We start from the raw sequence: 17,747 nt of genomic DNA on the forward strand, positions 1-17,747 counted from the left end.
AACGATGCAGACATTCTGCAGTAAATCTGCCCCATGTGAACAGGCCCGTGTAGTCCGAAAAATACAGTACATGTAACAGTGGGGGGAGTTAGAGTTGTTCCATCTTACAGAATTTATGAAGCTCCCGCGCTGCTGACACAAATAAGTGAGATTTACTATTTACTTTTTCTACCAAGGGTGGGAGAGCCCGGTGTTGCTTAGAAGTATGCTCCATATTCCTCAACAGTAGTCTGTTGTTTTGAGGTGTATGGCGCACTCTGTGCTCCTCTCACAGGCTGGCACACCACTTGGTTCCTGCGACAGTCTCAGTAAATGTCCTCTTGAGCTTTTTTCACTGGTGTAATGCAAACATAACAAATTGTCTAAATAGTCAATATCAGTAAAAGCAAATTAAAGCAAAGCAATATGCCAATGTTCTAGGCCCTGGTATGCCTTGTACATGGGTGATGCAGCCAGAGGCACATTAGGTGGTGTAAAACGGGTTAGAAAAATAATTAAGTGAATTGTGTTACTTCTAAGTGGGCAATTAAAATGGGTGCATCTAAGGGATGAGGCTAGCTATTCACTAGGCTTGTGCCAACATTATTACAGACTTGCGACATGTTATGTCATGTTTGTATAACCGACAGTCTGATGTTATGTTGCAGGTGAGAAGCCGTTTCAGTGCAGTCAATGTGATATGCGCTTCATTCAGAAGTACCTGCTGCAGAGACATGAGAAGATCCACACGGGTGAGTCATGTTATTTGCTCCTCTCAATACTTATTTACCCCATGCCACCCTCCCCCATTACCAGGGCCGGACCATCCCATGTTTTGCTTACCACTGATTGTCACTGTCTTTAGGCTGGGATTACACAGGGTGAATTTGCTGTGGAATTTCCCTGCAGCAAATTCGCCTGCCGCTGTCAAAAGTCTCTTCCACACGGGGCGGACAATCCGTCGCGGCAAAGCTGGCATTAGCTGGTGCTGCGGTGCGGGTTCCCGAGACGCAGCATGTCTAATTTTTTTTTCCTGTTGCAGCCTCACTCCTCTCTATGGGAGCGCCGTCTGCTAAGTGCCACGGGTTTTGAAGCTGCGCTTATCCCGTGGAGATCTCAAGTTTTTTCTCTGCGGCAAAGCCAAGAGATGTCTGCTGGGAAAGCGTCTCCTGTGACCTCAGCCTTGTAGTGAGCTCCACTGTGCAGAAATAAACAGCACTTCTATCATTCAGATGTTTATATAATGTTCGTAGACAGAAGAAACTAATGAGAATAAGGGCTCACTCACACGGGCATATGTGCCCCATGTATTACACGCATAAAATATGCAGTACACAGCAAAAACGCGGGTGTGAGTGGCCCAAGAGAAATCAATGGGCTTTTAGCACCGTTTATTACATGCGTGAAAAATACGTGTTTAATACGCTGGCGATATAACGCCTGTGTAAGCCCTAATGAGAAGTGTATTTTACAGGAGAAAAACCTTTCCATTGTGATGAATGTGGGATGCGCTTTATTCAGAAATACCACATGGAAAGACACAAGAGGACCCACAGCGGAGAGAAACCATACCAGTGTGAATACTGCCTCCAGGTGTGTATCCATATCAATACTGCCTGTAGGTGTGTATCCATAGCAGTACTGCCTGTAGGTGTGTAATCCTACTAGTGCTCCCTCCAGGTGTGTAATCATACTAGTGCTCCCTCCAGGTGTGTAATCATACTAGTGCTCCCTCCAGGTGTGTAATCATACTAGTGCTCCCTCCAGGTGTGTAATCGTACTAGTGCTCCCTCCAGGTGTGTAATCGTACTAGTGCTCCCTCCAGGTGTGTAATCGTACTAGTGCTCCCTCCAGGTGTGTAATCATACTAGTGCTCCCTCCAGGTGTGTAATCATACTAGTGCTCCCTCCAGGTGTGTATCCATAGCAGTACTGCCTGTAGGTGTGTAATCATACTAGTGCTCCCTCCAGGTGTGTAATCCTACTAGTGCTCCCTCCAGGTGTGTAATCATACTAGTGCTCCCTCCAGGTGTGTAATCCTACTAGTGCTCCCTCCAGGCGTGTAATCGTACTAGTGCTCCCTCCAGGCGTGTAATCGTACTAGTGCTCCCTCCAGGCGTGTAATCCTACTAGTGCTCCCTCCAGGCGTGTAATCCTACTAGTGCTCCCTCCAGGCGTGTAATCGTACTAGTGCTCCCTCCAGGCGTGTAATCGTACTAGTGCTCCCTCCAGGCGTGTAATCGTACTAGTGCTCCCTCCAGGCGTGTAATCGTACTAGTGCTCCCTCCAGGCGTGTAATCGTACTAGTGCTCCCTCCAGGCGTGTAATCGTACTAGTGCTCCCTCCAGGCGTGTAATCGTACTAGTGCTCCCTCCAGGCGTGTAATCGTACTAGTGCTCCCTCCAGGCGTGTAATCGTACTAGTGCTCCCTCCAGGCGTGTAATCGTACTAGTGCTCCCTCCAGGCGTGTAATCGTACTAGTGCTCCCTCCAGGCGTGTAATCGTACTAGTGCTCCCTCCAGGCGTGTAATCGTACTAGTGCTCCCTCCAGGCGTGTAATCGTACTAGTGCTCCCTCCAGGCGTGTAATCGTACTAGTGCTCCCTCCAGGCGTGTAATCGTACTAGTGCTCCCTCCAGGCGTGTAATCGTACTAGTGCTCCCTCCAGGCGTGTAATCGTACTAGTGCTCCCTCCAGGCGTGTAATCGTACTAGTGCTCCCTCCAGGCGTGTAATCGTACTAGTGCTCCCTCCAGGCGTGTAATCGTACTAGTGCTCCCTCCAGGCGTGTAATCGTACTAGTGCTCCCTCCAGGCGTGTAATCGTACTAGTGCTCCCTCCAGGCGTGTAATCGTACTAGTGCTCCCTCCAGGCGTGTAATCGTACTAGTGCTCCCTCCAGGCGTGTAATCGTACTAGTGCTCCCTCCAGGCGTGTAATCGTACTAGTGCTCCCTCCAGGCGTGTAATCGTACTAGTGCTCCCTCCAGGCGTGTAATCGTACTAGTGCTCCCTCCAGGCGTGTAATCGTACTAGTGCTCCCTCCAGGCGTGTAATCGTACTAGTGCTCCCTCCAGGCGTGTAATCATACTAGTGCTCCCTCCAGGCGTGTAATCACGCCATTGCTCCCTCCAGGTGTGTAATCATACTAGTGCTCCCTCCAGGTGTGTAATCATACTAGTGCTCCCTCCAGGTGTGTAATCGCGCCAGGGCTCCCTCCAGGCGTGTAGTCCTACTAGTATTCCCTCCAGGCTGTATTTAAATAGGGCAAAAATGTTGCAGTTTTGTGGTAATTGTGGTAAAACCGCACCTTGACCTCAATATCTGCAAATCCTTAGAATCGGGCTTCTTTCATACCTGTTGTTTGGTGTAGTTTGTTTTGGCCAATGTCAGGAGCAGATGAGTAAAGTTACAAGAGGTATATATGGACGCGAAGTGTGTGTATATATAGGGGGGTACAAGACTTACCTTTATTCTCTCTCTCTTTTTTTTTCTAATCCATTCCTAGTTTTGCCTAAAAAAAAACTGCATCAAAACAACATGCATGAACATAATTTAAGCCCTTAGTGACCCTCCATATGTGTTTTCACGTCATGGGTGTCTGGGCTTTATTTTACAAGGCTGTGAAAACACGTTGGCCCTGTAGAATAAAGCAGCGGGGTTGGGGAGTGTGACCGCTCCCTACTATCGGCCACCAGTCGCGTAATTGTCGTTATTTAATGGATAACGGCGATCCCGTGGAAGTGTGTTAGAAACTTTAAAAAGTTAGTTTAATCTCCCCTCATGGATCGGTGATGAGAGATAAAAGCCAAAAGGTGTTCCCTCCATTACAGGCCTTGCCATCGAGACTACAATGGGTGTGTTTCTGAACACAGGACAAACAGGGGGGAACAATTTTGGGGTGCAAATTCTCATTTTCATGTGCACTATAGAAACAAAAACCTGTCTTTAAAATGACATATTTTCAGACATGTACAATTTTATTTTTTCTACTCAAAATTGCATTAACTCCTGAAAAAAAAACACTGGGGTCAAAATACTCCTGACACCCCTCAGGGAATATATTAAGGGGTGTATTTTTAAAAAAATTGGGTCATTTGTGGGGGTATCTATCATTCTGACACCTATGAACCTTTGCAATCTTGGCTTGGTGGAGGAAAGCAAAATGTCCCTCAAACTTTTAATAATTAATGTTAAATTTGTACGTCTCCTAAATGGTGAAAAAAAACTAAAGTTTTTCAAATGTGCTTCTTGAATAAAGTAAACAGATGAAAGTATACATCCTATCAAAAATTTGTACACATATTTGTTAAATTTCAGTTGAAAATGTGAAAAAATTGCATTTTTTGTTTTACACAAATTCTATCAGTCTATTTTTACCACCTAAATGAAGTACAATATGTGGCAAAAAAAACAATGTCAGAATCACTGGGATATGCAAAACCTTTACGGAGTTATTCTATGTTAAAGTGACAGATTTCCACAATTTGGCACCAGGGGCTCGTTAGTGTTTAGTTGGTGTTTGCAGTCTGTCTTTGTTCAGTTATGGTTCCATATGTGAAGTATCTGCACTAATTGGACTTTTCTATCCTCTTCTTCCTGACAGTACTTCTCCAGGACCGATCGTGTACTGAAACACAAGCGTATGTGCCATGAGAATCGAGAGAGGAAATCAGGAAAAAGTTCCAGCAAGTCCTCCCTCTTAACTCCAGAGGGCGACATCTGCTTCTCTGCCACATGTAAAGATGGAGCTTTACCTAAGAAGAAGCAGAGGCCAGACAAAATGAAGCTCCTAGGGATGAGCGACAAGGAAAACCCTCTCGAGAAAGTGGAGGAGAAGAAGAAGAGCGACTTCCTCCCACTCTTTCCTGACAGCACCAAAGTGAAGGATGAATTTATGGTGGCCGAGTATGCTGTCGAGATGCCGCATCCCTCAGTCAGCGACTTGCACTTACAGGAACCGATGTCTGGAGACATCAGTCCTCCAAAGCTGCTGATTAAGAAAGTGAGCAGCAAAAAGATGATGAAGCATGTGCTGGAGCAGAGCCCGGCCCTGACGGCGCTGTCCACCTTTGATGATGGTAAAGTGGCAAAGTACGCTTTTGAACTAGTGGATAAGCAGGCGCTGCTGGACTCAGGAAGCAATTCAGACATGGATCACAATGATCCACTTCATGAAGGAAGCACCAAACCAGCCAATAGCAGCGTCAGCTACGAAGAGGCCATGCAGTTCTCCAAGAAGAAGCGCTATTTACTGGCCGCCAGCACCAACAGCAGTAGCAACAGCAGGGAGTACGCTCTGAATGTGGGCACCATGGCATCTCAGCCATCTGCCACCCAGGCAGCGGTGGCCAGTGTCATAGATGAAAGTGGCACAGCTACCCTGCTAGATCCCCAGGCGTTGAGTGTGGACATTAAAACGAACCAGGATAAGAATGTAATTCCAGACGAGGTGTTACAGACGCTGCTGGACCATTACTCGCACAAAGCCAACGGGCAGCATGAGATATCTTTCAGTGTAGGAGATACGGAGGTAACTTCCAGTATTTCCATAAACTCTTCAGAGGTGGGAGAGTCTAGCCAGCCGGAGACTTTGGGGGCCTCCGCCCAGGTCCCGCAATCCGACAAGGCAAGTATGTTACAAGAGTATTCTAAGTTTTTGCAGCAAGCTTTGGAACGGACTAGCCAGAACGATGCCTATCTGAACAACACGAGCCTTAACTTTGTCACTGACAGCCAGAGTCTCTCCAGCACAACCACCTTCCCCTCGCTGGATAAACATGTCTACACCACACTACCCATCAGCACTTTCCGAGCCGGTCTGAGCACCCCTCTGAGAGTATCTCCCGACAAATCTCACTTTGGCCTCATCGTGACCGACTCCCAGAGCGCCTTCAGCTTTACAGCGGATGATGGTAGCCACACATCCCCGGTGCCCTCCTCTTCCACACAGGACTTTATAGATCAAGTGACCGGACAGAAGAAGTCCGACTCTCAGACTGTCCATCAAACGTACCAGCTGAATGCATTTGAGCCATCCTTCAGGGCACAGTACCACGGCAGTCGGCCCGGATTATCTCCGCAGTTCAGCGCTGCCAACGGACAGGTGAACCTGCGGCAACCGGCCACCAGCAATGATTTTACAGACTTCTCTCTGGTAAATGTTAATGAAAGCAGGACCCAGATGGCTTCTCCCCCCGACCCCGCTACCAGCCAGACTTTTGGCTAATTCACACTTTCAGCCTTTTTTTTGTCACCGGAGGGGATTGTTGCATATTGCTAAACATAATAAGCCTTTCAGGAAGTCACTGTGTTACAGCAGCCGCTGCCTGTACCCCCATCCCCGCCCGCCTGTAGCGTACAACAACGGCTTTCTTCTGGGAGTCAATGCCGCCGACAGGGATGCCAGTCTTGTGTGAAGCTGGCACTTGTCTTCTTTCTCTCCCTGTACTATATTCAGATACGTGAGCGATTCCTAGTGCGAGGTCTGGAATTAGAAAAAGCTGTTCCATGTGTTTGCACAGCCCTGGTAGGGGGAGATAAGCGGCACCTTACTGCATCTGCGTTCATACCCCGCAGTAATGGGTTTGGCCTTTGCTGTGCTCAGTCTGCTGTGTTTAACTCTTGGGGGGGCCACTGGAGATGCTGATTTTACCCCCCGAAAAAAGGTGAAAATGAGATGTATGGCACTTTAAGGAAAGCATTTCAAGTTGTGGTTAGGAGGACGAGCTCTATGGTCTGGGATCTCACAGGTTTCATGGGGCCTTGGCGTGCCATTTTCTTGGCTCTTGCCCCGGTTTCTGCAGAGCATTTCTCTTGAGATGTGCGTCGTTCTAGTGCAATGCTCTGCAGATCCTGTATCGCATTGTGAGAGGAGAAGCACTTATTTTTCATTTACTTATATCGTTTTCTTTTTGGCTTTTTTTTTTAGGAATATGGTTTTTTGTGTGACACATGAAGCCGTCGTACCTGTCGTCAGCGCACACAGGGTATACATATCTATACGTTCAGCTATTCGTAGGCGTTCGCTCTGTGAGAACTGGTTACATTTATATCTTGACTGACAGCGGGTCGTGATGAATTATTTTCTTTTTAGACACAATTAGCTGATGCTTTCTGTAGAGAATCAGTCCCCAGTGGCACCTTGGAATATGTTTTTAGCTTTTTTTTCGTCACCACCTGCGATGTCTTAATGTTAGTGGCCGGTATAAGTAACGCTTACAAAAAAAAGGATTTTTTTGAGTTTTGGTTTTCTAGCTTTCACTTGTTACACTGGTAGTTTATTCAGGCTCTCGTATCAGCAGCCAAACGTTCCCTCCAGACGTAGGACTGCGCAGTCCCGTACTCGTAAGATCCGAAGTGGGTGACACAGGGTTGATCAGACGTGAAATTCCCCCCCCCCCCCCCCCAACCAAAATTAATAATCAGTGACGGGTAAATCCTGCACATGCCTGAACTAAAGCTCACATACATGTTACAGTTTAGTCGTCTGAACCTGGCGGTGACGGACGACTCTCTTAATATGTATGGCAGCGGCTCAACTTTTCTCCGACAAATGATGTTGGAGGAAAGAAAGATCAGGGATGTTGAATTTTAGTGCCCAACCCTGTTATTCCCTGGGAGATAAGCTGGCACTGATCCTTCATTCAGCAGTTGTTGAAGGTGTATCGGGTTCTGAGCAAACAGCCAAAAACGCCATTCACTTACCGATGCAGGTGATGAATGAGCAAAAAAAACTTTGCCATGACCAACCAACTTTTCAGCCACTGATTGTCCATAACGGTCGCCTAGACCAAGCCGAGATCCGCCGATTGCTCTGAGGACCGGCAACTTCCAGGAAAGCTGTTTGAAATCGGTCGTTTGTGTTTTTTTTATCCAGCCCATAATCCCACTACTGAATTGTACTAAAGAGCAACTTCAGTCATCTAAAGGTGCTTTCACACATGCTGGAATATTCTGTACGGGACCCGTCTGCACCAAAATCTACATGTGTTAAGGCCGGTGTCTCATGGATGGGTCTGATTCCGCATGCAAGAGCCTGCAGCAGAATCTGACTCGGACCGCAACCCTGCGAACCTTTGCTTTTCTGTAGTATGGATGACCGTCGGTCATGCACAGTACTGATTTAAAAAAAAAAAAAGTTTTCCCCCACGCCTTCACTAGGCAATGACACGGGTACCCGCGGCCTATCCGCATTGTCAATTGCGAATGGACTGCGGGTCGGACAGCTTCCATTGACTTCAATGGAAGCGGATTCCACAGAAAAATGGAACATGCTGTGATTTAAAAACCGCTTGTGGAAATCTCTAGCCGCTCATCTGACCGATATATGGATGTTCTATTCTTTCAATGTGTGTGGAATACTGCGGATCGTCCGCCCGGGTGACGATCATGGATTCCGCAAAAGAAATCCGGTCATGTGAGAGCGGCCTAACTTGGATTTTGAGGTGGATTTGCTGCAGATTTTCAATACCGAAAAGGCCACATGTGTGAAAGTGCCCTAAGAAGATCTTGTTACCAATGTAGCTCCACAGTCCGGTCCATAGGGGGCAGTATTATATAAGCAATATGTTTAATTGAATCACATTCGTCTGAGAACTATATCTGAGACATCCTTGGAGCAGTTGCTTCTCCCCCCCCCCCCCTCCCCCCCCCCCTCCGCTTTTTGACAGCTCATTGAACTTGCATTAGTAAAAATATGAAATCAGAGTGTCATCCGAAGGCACGACAAGAAGGACTTTCAGGACAATATTTTCAGTACTTTTCCCGATATTGTGACTGGAGTTGTTCTTTAAGTTTAGCACTTTAAAGACTTGCATTCAGCAGCTGCACTCGCACTATGTTCTCCGCACTATGTTCTTGTGATCGTGTCCTGGGGACAGTTTGCTGGGCTCGGCACCATTTCTCCTGTATTTTCTGTCCTCCTGGTACGCAGCACTCTCACATTCTGAGAGCGCTCTTTGCGCTGCAGGCTCTTAAGGACGTAATTCACGTCCATCCTGACATTTCGGCTCCCGGAGCCTCTTGAGATACGACCTAAAGCACTTACCTCCAAACTAAGCACTTAAATTGCTTTGTGAATAATTAAATTATTATCTTCCCCAATTAGGATGGTTCCTTCAATGCAGCCACATTTAAAAATGGCATACAGGTCACCTGGTCGTAGCCCCCTGTCTAACAGGGACCTGCGGCGGAGTGCGAGCCGGCGTTGGGGATAAGGAAAGCATCGTCCAGGTAGCTAGTGAAAGCTTAATCATTGTACAAAGAAAAGTTCTGCAACTTTCTAATAGACTTTGTGTTAAAATCCCTCACGTTATCAATATCTCTGCTTGCTGGGGAGAAAAACAGTCTTTATCACATGAATGAGGATTTGTTACAGTGTGTCAGTCTACATAATCCTTTTGCGGTCCTGTCCCCCAACCTTACACCCGGAATATAGTATGTAGCTCTTTTTTACAAGAGGGTTAAGTTTTTTTGTTTTTGCGATTTCAGAGTAAACTCTCCACAGATATAACAAAAAGAATCTGGGCTATCTGCACGGGTCCGGGGCCATTCTTCTGAATTGATGCAAACCACAAACCTTCACAAACGTAGAACTACAAGCAGTCGCTTCCAACAGCAATTGTTGACTGAACTCTCAATGCTGAGATCCAGGCTGCAACCGACACAACGGAACATGTTTGTACAGAGCGTGACTCACGGGCAATGTGGCCAAACCTCCCTTATCTCCTGGTGGAGGATTTCTAAACTTAAGGCCTTTGTGTTGTAATTTCTAGTATATTTCAATTGTTTTTCAGCAATTACAACTGCCAAATTCAATTAAGCCACTGCAGAATACCAAAAGGCAGCGTTTTCAGGGATTTCTATAACGAGGGTAGCGTGTCACAAGAAAACTGAGCCCGATGGGCAGAAACTAATTTCACTTTCAAATTCAGCACCCATGACTTAGCTAAGAACACCATTCACAGTCTTTGTAACAAAAATGCTCTTTACCAGTGAATCCTTCAGATGACTGAAAGATTTAGCGATCTATTTGTATAAAGTGTTAGTGACCATTAACACTTTATCATCTTCATTTGCATGTAAAAGGATCTCCAGGAGCTGTTTGCAGAGCTCAGCCTGTGTTTAAACACACATCCAGCTGTGCAAACAGCTGCCGACACATTCCTTTGTTCTCCTCCTCGCCGCTAGTGTAAACACGCCGCAGGGAGAACATCCTGAGGTCTTTTGAAAGATGAGCAAAATACAGTCAAACGGTTTAACTAAAATCCATCAATCAAACGAAAAGCGCCCGATGCCCGCATTTACATGTAACGATTATCGCTCATTCTCGGCCGTTTGGACGAATTTTAAAGCAATAATCGTTGCATGTAAAATGGCCTTACCACCCGGCAAGGTGGTCGACAAACCAGCTGCGGGTTCCTCATCTCAGCCATGAAACACTGAGGTGGTAATACCCTTTAGGGCTCATTCACACGGACATATTTAGTTTCGGTCCGTGAATACGCAGCGCATTCGCAAACCAAAACTCTGTATTTTTCCTGCATATTTGGACCTGGTTGCTTTTTTTTCTTTCTTGCATGCATTCTCAGCGCAGTTAGGTCCCGTTGATTTAATGCATGAATACGCATCTTTTGTGTGTATTCCTTGCGTATTTACACAATCCCATTGACTTAATCAGTCCGTAATACGGACCAAAACAATACATGCTGCAATTTTGTTTCATGCACCTAAATATACGTGTCAAACTTGCAGGTCTGAAATTCCTATTACAAACCAATGGGGGTTCAGCGCTCCGTGTGCAGACATGACCGTGTAATGGATAGAGCCCATCACCTATGAGCTGGACTAGGTTAGGGCAGGATTTACAGCCGCTGGATACAAAGAATATTCATTTTCACAGAGGGCAAGCAGAGGTGTTGAAAATGATGAGAAGCTGAACTCCTGGGGGGGGGGGGGGGGGAGGGGTTTACAAACCCTTTTGCACTAGTTTTCTGTCATTAAAAAGTTGTGATTTTTTATTTTTTTTGCAAAAATGTGTAAGTTTTGTTCCATTTTGCAACTTCTTTCCACTGTCTTAAAAATGTGCAGGGCCTAACAAAAGGGGGACATGGCCTCATACTATAATCTATATCAGAAACTGGTATAAACTTATAGATGAAAGCCTTAATCGCGGCTGCCGCGGTCAGATACATGGGAGGCAACGCCCACTACTCACGTTCAAAGCCCTGGCCCCATGGAGGGAGCCTTTCTAGGGCATGTCATATAATTTAAGGTTTGCCTTTCACCTCATTAAAAATGAGTTTGAATGGGAAAAATCGCATATTTACTTTGACAACGCAGTAAAAGGTTAAAGGGGTTGTCCCGCGGCAGCAAGTGGGTCTGTACACTTCTGTATGGCCATATTAATGCACTTTGTAATATACATTGTGCATTAATTATGAGCCATACAGAAGTTATAAAAAGTTTTTTACTTACCTGCTCCGTTGCTGGCGTCCTCGTTCCCATGGAGCCGACTAATTTTCGCCCTCCGATGGCCAAATTAGCCGCGCTTGCACAGTCCGGGTCTTCTGCTGTTCTCTATGGGGCTCCGTGTAGCTCCGCCCCGTCACGTGCCGATTCCAGCCAATCAGGAGGCTGGAATCGGCAATGGACCGCACAGAAGAGCTGCGGTCCACGGAGGTAGAGGATCCCGGCGGCCATCTTCACCGGTAAGTATAGAAGTCACCGGAGCGCCGGGATTCAGGTAAGCGCTGTGCTGTTCTTTTTTTCAGTCCCTGCATCGGGGTTGTCTCGCGCCGAGCGGGAGGGGGGGGGGGGGGGGTTGAAAAAAAAAAAAACCCGTTTCGGCGCGGGACAACCCCTTTAATATTGCTATAAAAAAAAACACCTGCAAATGTGTAAAAAAAAAAATATATATATATATTTGTCATGACGGCGCAAATGTCGCTTTATAACCAAATGTTAAAGTAGACAAATGCGGTCATACGTCCGTCAAAACGCACACGAGTACGCCTTGATTTACACCTTGGCTAAAATGATGCCAATTTTGATAAATGTATGTAAAACTTTATTAAAAAGTTGCAGAACTTTTCCTTTTACGGCGATTTATAATCTCCGCTCCACCAGAGCCGCCGTAATAAGACATGTTAGCCGGGGACATCCGGGGATCAGGAGCTCATTGGCCACATCCTTAGATTTTATGTTGTTTGTAAAGCGAGAGGCTGATGGCGGCTGCAGACGTCCTGCGAGCAGATAGTGACCCCCTCGTCTGCTCCCCCTGCACTTTATTATAGAGTTCTCTTGATTTTAGCGGTACTTTTTATTTTACGTTTCTTTGATCTTTACGAGAAGGAGGTTTGTTACGTCGGTAGCTTTAATGTGCGGCCTGATAAAACGAAGAGGGCAGAAGTGGAGGGTGGTGGGGTCCCGTTAGGTCGTCATTGTGGTCCAATCCAGCTGCTGCTCTTAAAGAGCCAGTACACCTAAAACCAGGAAATCCCTATTCTATATACACTGACTGGCCCCTTTCTTAGAACCACGGCGCTCTGACGATTGGCGCTTCCCTGTATGGAAATGATCCCGGTGACCCCGGAGTGCAGCGTAAAACAAGTTTCCTGTAGGTCAGTTTCAGTGTGAATCCATATTAGATGGGAGAAACCAGCGGTCAAATGCGAAAGGTTTCCTGTCCGCAGGGGCCGGTATTCCTGTTCATCACCCAGTGGAATTTACGCCACGACGAATTGCTGCAGAGCTGAAAGCCAAAGGAGTCCAACGTACTTCTAGATAGGGGGCTTTAAGAACAGGGCCGTTCAGTATACAGCCTTGTGTTAATAAGCCCATCAGTACAGCTTTCCTAGAGCTCTGACTGGCACGTCCCCCAGCGCCATACCTGCCACCATAGTTGTACATATCCATCCAGGGCACTAGCAAAGCAGGGTGACTGTCTGTGATGCTCCCCATCCAGCTTGCCCACTGAAGTGTAACAGCTAGATGGCTTAAGGACACACATACTGTGATCATGGGATTTTAAAGGTTAATTCTCTCTGGAGAGTACGTTCACACGGCGGAATGTAAGGCAGAATTTTCCACGTGAACTCTGCCTTTAATAAAAATCCACGGTGCGGATCCATGCGTGGATTTCACCCTGTCAATGCGCAAAATCCACGTGCGGAATACTGACGCGATTGTGCTTCTTGATGCAAAAACACAATTTTCCAAATTTGAATTCTGCGCCCAGATTTTGCCCATTGACCGGGCTAAATCCACACTCTGATCCGTGCCAAAAAGCTGTGGTTTTCAGAGGCGGAATGCATGCAGAAAATTCTCCAGCGAATTGCGCCGTGTGAACTTACCTGTAGAGTGCGTTCGCACGTAGCAAAAATGCTGCGGCATTTCTGCCGCAAAAAACGCTACTGTGCGCCGCTGGTCAGGTGATGCCATGTCTGTTTGACGTGACCAGCGGCAGCAGTTGCCGGGTGAGGGTGTGCGCTGCTCTTGAGGTCGGCGCCCTCTTGTGTACACTAAATCAGCTGCGGGTGCACAGCAGTGTCCGAGGTGGTTACGTGCTGTTGGATGCAGAAACGCTGGGTTTTCTGCATTTCCGCTACGTGTGAACATCCCCTAAAGGGGTCTTCCAGGATGCGATGGCATATTGCTAGGAACGTGTGGGATTAGGAAACATAATGATGATATTGTCCTGTTTACATGTTGCAGTATTAGTTAGGACCCCCCACAGTCTTCTGATCCCCCCCCCCCCCACAGTATTACCCCCCAGCTTATCAGTCTTCCAGAATTTATTGTTCATAAATTATAAATATTCGCCTTGAATTCTGCCGTTTTTAGGAGATATTGCCCCTCATGTTGGGATGCCGTCAGTAGCGCACATCCTCCCGCCACGCTCATGTCTTGCGTGGAGTTTAATTTTGGCTCGTTCACTCATGTCCGTCACTAGTAATCTGCCTAAAAACGTCACATTTTGGGTGGCTGGTTTCTCCATTTTCCGGGATCTTAATGTCCATCGGGGCTGTCAGACAGTCGGACAATATAAATATCACCCCGACTGCACGACGAATGATAATTCCTTTACTTATCGCTTGTTGGCGATCGGCCAATGTAAACGGGCAGCTGACTATGAATGGAGGCCGGCGGTCCGGAACAATGCCCAGCCCGCTCTGCCTCCGTTCACTGAGCGATGATTGCGCCGGTGGAAAAGTTATTGCTGGGATGACTCTTCATGCGCGTCTGCACCCCGCAGCCGTCCCGTGTAAAAGGGCCCTTGGCAAAATTTGCACCAATGTTCCTGCGGCAAATCTGCTAAGAAGCGAAAGCCTCGTAATACATTTGTCGCATCTTACCGCACCTTCATGCGCCAAACTGAAAGCTGCAGCGGCTCTGAGCTGGCGTAGGTTTCTGCTACAACAATATAGTACATTCGATGTGCTATACACGGTCACACCCCTTAATGCTAGGCCCCACCCACTTTTGAAAAAGTGGGAAGGCTGGCGTAAATCTGTTGTATGATATGACCGCCGAAATTTCAACTTTTATACTTCAAGCATACAAAACGCCCTTTTGTGTTTGAGTTCTTCCCCGTTCTCTACATCTCTGCTAGTTGTCAGTGAAAGGAAGCCGCCTTGTTATAACCAGACTTGTATGGGTTTAGTACTTCTCATAGCTGGGGGTTTGTTACAATGTATCAATCTAGACAATTCTCCTGTGAGAAAAACACAGCAGCAGCACAAACCTCCTTCCCGTCCTGATAGTTTGTTACAATGTATCAGTCTGGAGTCTACAATGTTTATCTCCCAGAGAATGGTCTTCGCTGGACATATTGTAACATACCCTCAGCTGTAAGAAGTATTGGGTCAGGATGGATTTTCACCCTATGGTTTGATATATACAGGTTTTCATTCATTGCCAGCAAGCGGAGATCTTGAAAATGAAAATATTAAGGGTAATAGAAAATTCTAGAATTGTTCTTTAAAACCAAAGCTGGCCAAAGTGAACATATGTATTAATTGGTGGGAGAGGGTTGTCCACTGGCTGAAATGCTGACAGATGTAAGGGGCTGCTCTGTGGGCTAGGCCGTCCTTTAAGGTACATGGGGGTCATGAGGGCAGATGCCAGCAGCAGGCTCCTTCCCATCCTCAGACGGTTACTCGGACGCTGTGTGATATTTTTCTGTCTTTTTAGTCCTGATTTTTATATTTGTCGTCGCCTTGCAGTTGCAGCCAATCACCAGCTGGGGGCGCAGTCACACGGACATATTTTCTGCAGATTCTGTTCACTTCTTTTGATGATCCTGTTGTTCTGCTGTTGTTGGTTTCGTTTAGAGGTTGTCATCCTGCAGGCAGATTTCCTGACCAAACCGCAGATTATCATTTCTAATGAATAAAATCAATTGTGTACGTATCCGTGTGTTTTATCATCGCCGCCACGAGACGACGGCCCCACCGAGGGACGACTAGAGAGAACCATGGTTGGTGAAGACGCTCATGGCGATTCCGCCAGGGCGAGACTAGAGGAAACCATGTCTGGTGAAGGTGCTCATAACAACTCTGCCGGGGCAAGAAGAGGGAGAATCATGTCTGCTGAAGATGCTCATAATGACCCCGCCAGGGTAAGACTAGAGTGTCTGGGAGAGGCATTCATGACGACTCTGCTGGGGTGAGACTAGAAGGAACCATGTCTGGTGGAAATGTGCATAATGACCCCTCCAGGGTGAGACTAGAGGTTAAACATTCATGATAATTCTGCAAGGGCGAGACTAGAGGAAGGCTGCCTGCAGACGGCCGGGTCGGATCACGCTGCAAGAATTCTCGCAGCAGGATGCGTTCCCATGCCCCTGCAGAGGCCTGCGGCTTACCTGCTCCCAGCGTCTCCTCTCTGCGCTGTGTGCCAGCAGCCAGCGCATGCGCAGAGAAGAGCCGGCCCGTCACCAGACATTTCTGTGCGGGCCTCTGCGAGACCCGCACAGAAATCGGACATGTCGCGATTTGTTCTCCGCATGTGATTTCACGTGGACAAATCGCGGCCATCTGCCTAGGATTGTGTTTTCCAATGTAATCCTGCAGGCGGGCACGGCCGGAAATTCCACTTGTGTGCAGGGGGCCGAAATCATGTCTATGGAGGGTGATCAGGGTGAGATCAGGGGACCACTGTGTCTGATGGAGACGTTCATGGTGATGTCACTGGGGCAATATCAAATGGACCATGTCTTGTGAAGATATTCATGGTGACCCTGTCGAAGCGAGACTAGAGAGGACCATTGTGTCAGGTGGAAGTGTTCATGGCAACACTATCGTGGCAAGGTAAGAGGGAACTATGTCTGATGACGTTCATGGCGACTAGAGGGGACCGCTGTGTCTGGTGGAAGTGTTCATGGTGCAATCGTCATGGCAAGAGGCATTCATGAAGACCCTGCTGCGTCAAGACTAGAAGGAACCATGTCTAGTGGAAGCGTTCATGACTGCCCTGCTGGGGCAAGACCAGAGGGAACCATGAGTGGTGAAGACATTTATGGTAACCCTTCTGAGGCGAGGCTAGACGGACCCGTGTCTGGTTGAGGAGAATGCCTACTGCTTGCTGGATCTGGAGATACTTTCATTTTAACTAGATTTGCGCTCCAGCTCTGGTTACAGGGTGCGTCGACTTTTGCAACCCTTTTTTTTCTCAAATGGATCTAAAATATAAAACAAAGCAACTTTGCAAACATTCTCTAACAATTTCCCGTTTTATATTTACTTTCACAGTTCTAGATTACAAAAGGCTGGAAGGGAAAGATATACACACACAATTGGACACCGTTCACACCAAACATGCAAGCAACCAAAGGAAAACTGACATAAACCTTACACAAGGCAGCCCAATACTTACCAAAGTATTACAACATCAAGCAGATGGAAATTTAAATAAGTACAAGGTATTGTATCATGGCCAAAGTGCATAAGCCCACAAGCCCACATCAAGGGTTCTCGTCTCGTGAGCACCTACACTAACAAGACAAGTAAACCCAAGAAAGGGAACCCTGCCTACAAGCAGGGCAACCATCCCCGTAAGGACCAAGTGCCTCGACCTAGATAGGAATAGACATACACTGAACAAGACATCGTTCACACCAGACGTCTGCACACCTACAGACACGGGAATCCCACCCAGAACCTCATGAATGCATACACCAAAACAGACCGTTTAAACATCCACACTTAGGCCTCCTGAACACAAGCGGAAATTCTGCAGCGCGATTTCCCGCAGAATTTCCGCCCGTGCCCGCTGCCATAGGATTGTATTAGATAATGCAAGACTATGCAGACAGACGCGATTTGACCGTGTGAAAACTCGCGTGGTAAACAAATCGCGGCATGCCCTATTTCTGTGCGAGCCTCGCAGAGAACCTCAGGGCGGCAGCAGGCACATAGCAGAATGGAGGGACGCCGGACGCTGGCCAGTATTCAATGGGAAGCACCGCACTCGCGTGCACCTCGCACGCCGTCTGATGCTTCTGCCAGCCCCATTGAAAGCAATGCGCCATTTGTTCCATGGGAACACCAAAATATAGGACATGCCGCGATTTATTCCCGAGTTCATATTCGTGCGAGATTTGTGTGTCTCACAACGCACCAATTTCACGTGATTTTCTCGGTTGTGTGAAAGCGACCTAAAGGAGTTGTCCAGTTGTAAACTATTGATGGCTTATCCTGGGACCCCCACAATCAGCTGTTCTCCAATTCAGTGTGTTCTTCCACCCAGCTGATTGCTGCAGGAAGCAGAC

The 17,747-nt window shown here is 47.2% G+C and overlaps 1 protein-coding gene across 1 annotated transcript in view; it reads left to right on the top strand.

Moving 5' to 3' along the window:
- ZNF148 (zinc finger protein 148) overlaps positions 1 to 11,771 on the top strand; it is a 31,346-nt gene extending 19,575 nt beyond the window's left edge. The window contains exons 5-7 of the mRNA XM_066575292.1: positions 648 to 731; positions 1,454 to 1,572; positions 4,581 to 11,771. Coding sequence (XP_066431389.1) covers positions 648 to 731; positions 1,454 to 1,572; positions 4,581 to 6,203 — 1,826 coding nt within the window. The 3' untranslated portion in view covers positions 6,204 to 11,771. The remainder of the gene's footprint in view (positions 1 to 647; positions 732 to 1,453; positions 1,573 to 4,580) is intronic.
- The last annotated feature ends 5,976 nt before the right edge of the window (positions 11,772 to 17,747 follow it).

The sequence above is a fragment of the Eleutherodactylus coqui genome, chromosome 8, assembly GCF_035609145.1.
Source record: "Eleutherodactylus coqui strain aEleCoq1 chromosome 8, aEleCoq1.hap1, whole genome shotgun sequence".
Taxonomy (NCBI): domain Eukaryota; kingdom Metazoa; phylum Chordata; class Amphibia; order Anura; family Eleutherodactylidae; genus Eleutherodactylus; species Eleutherodactylus coqui.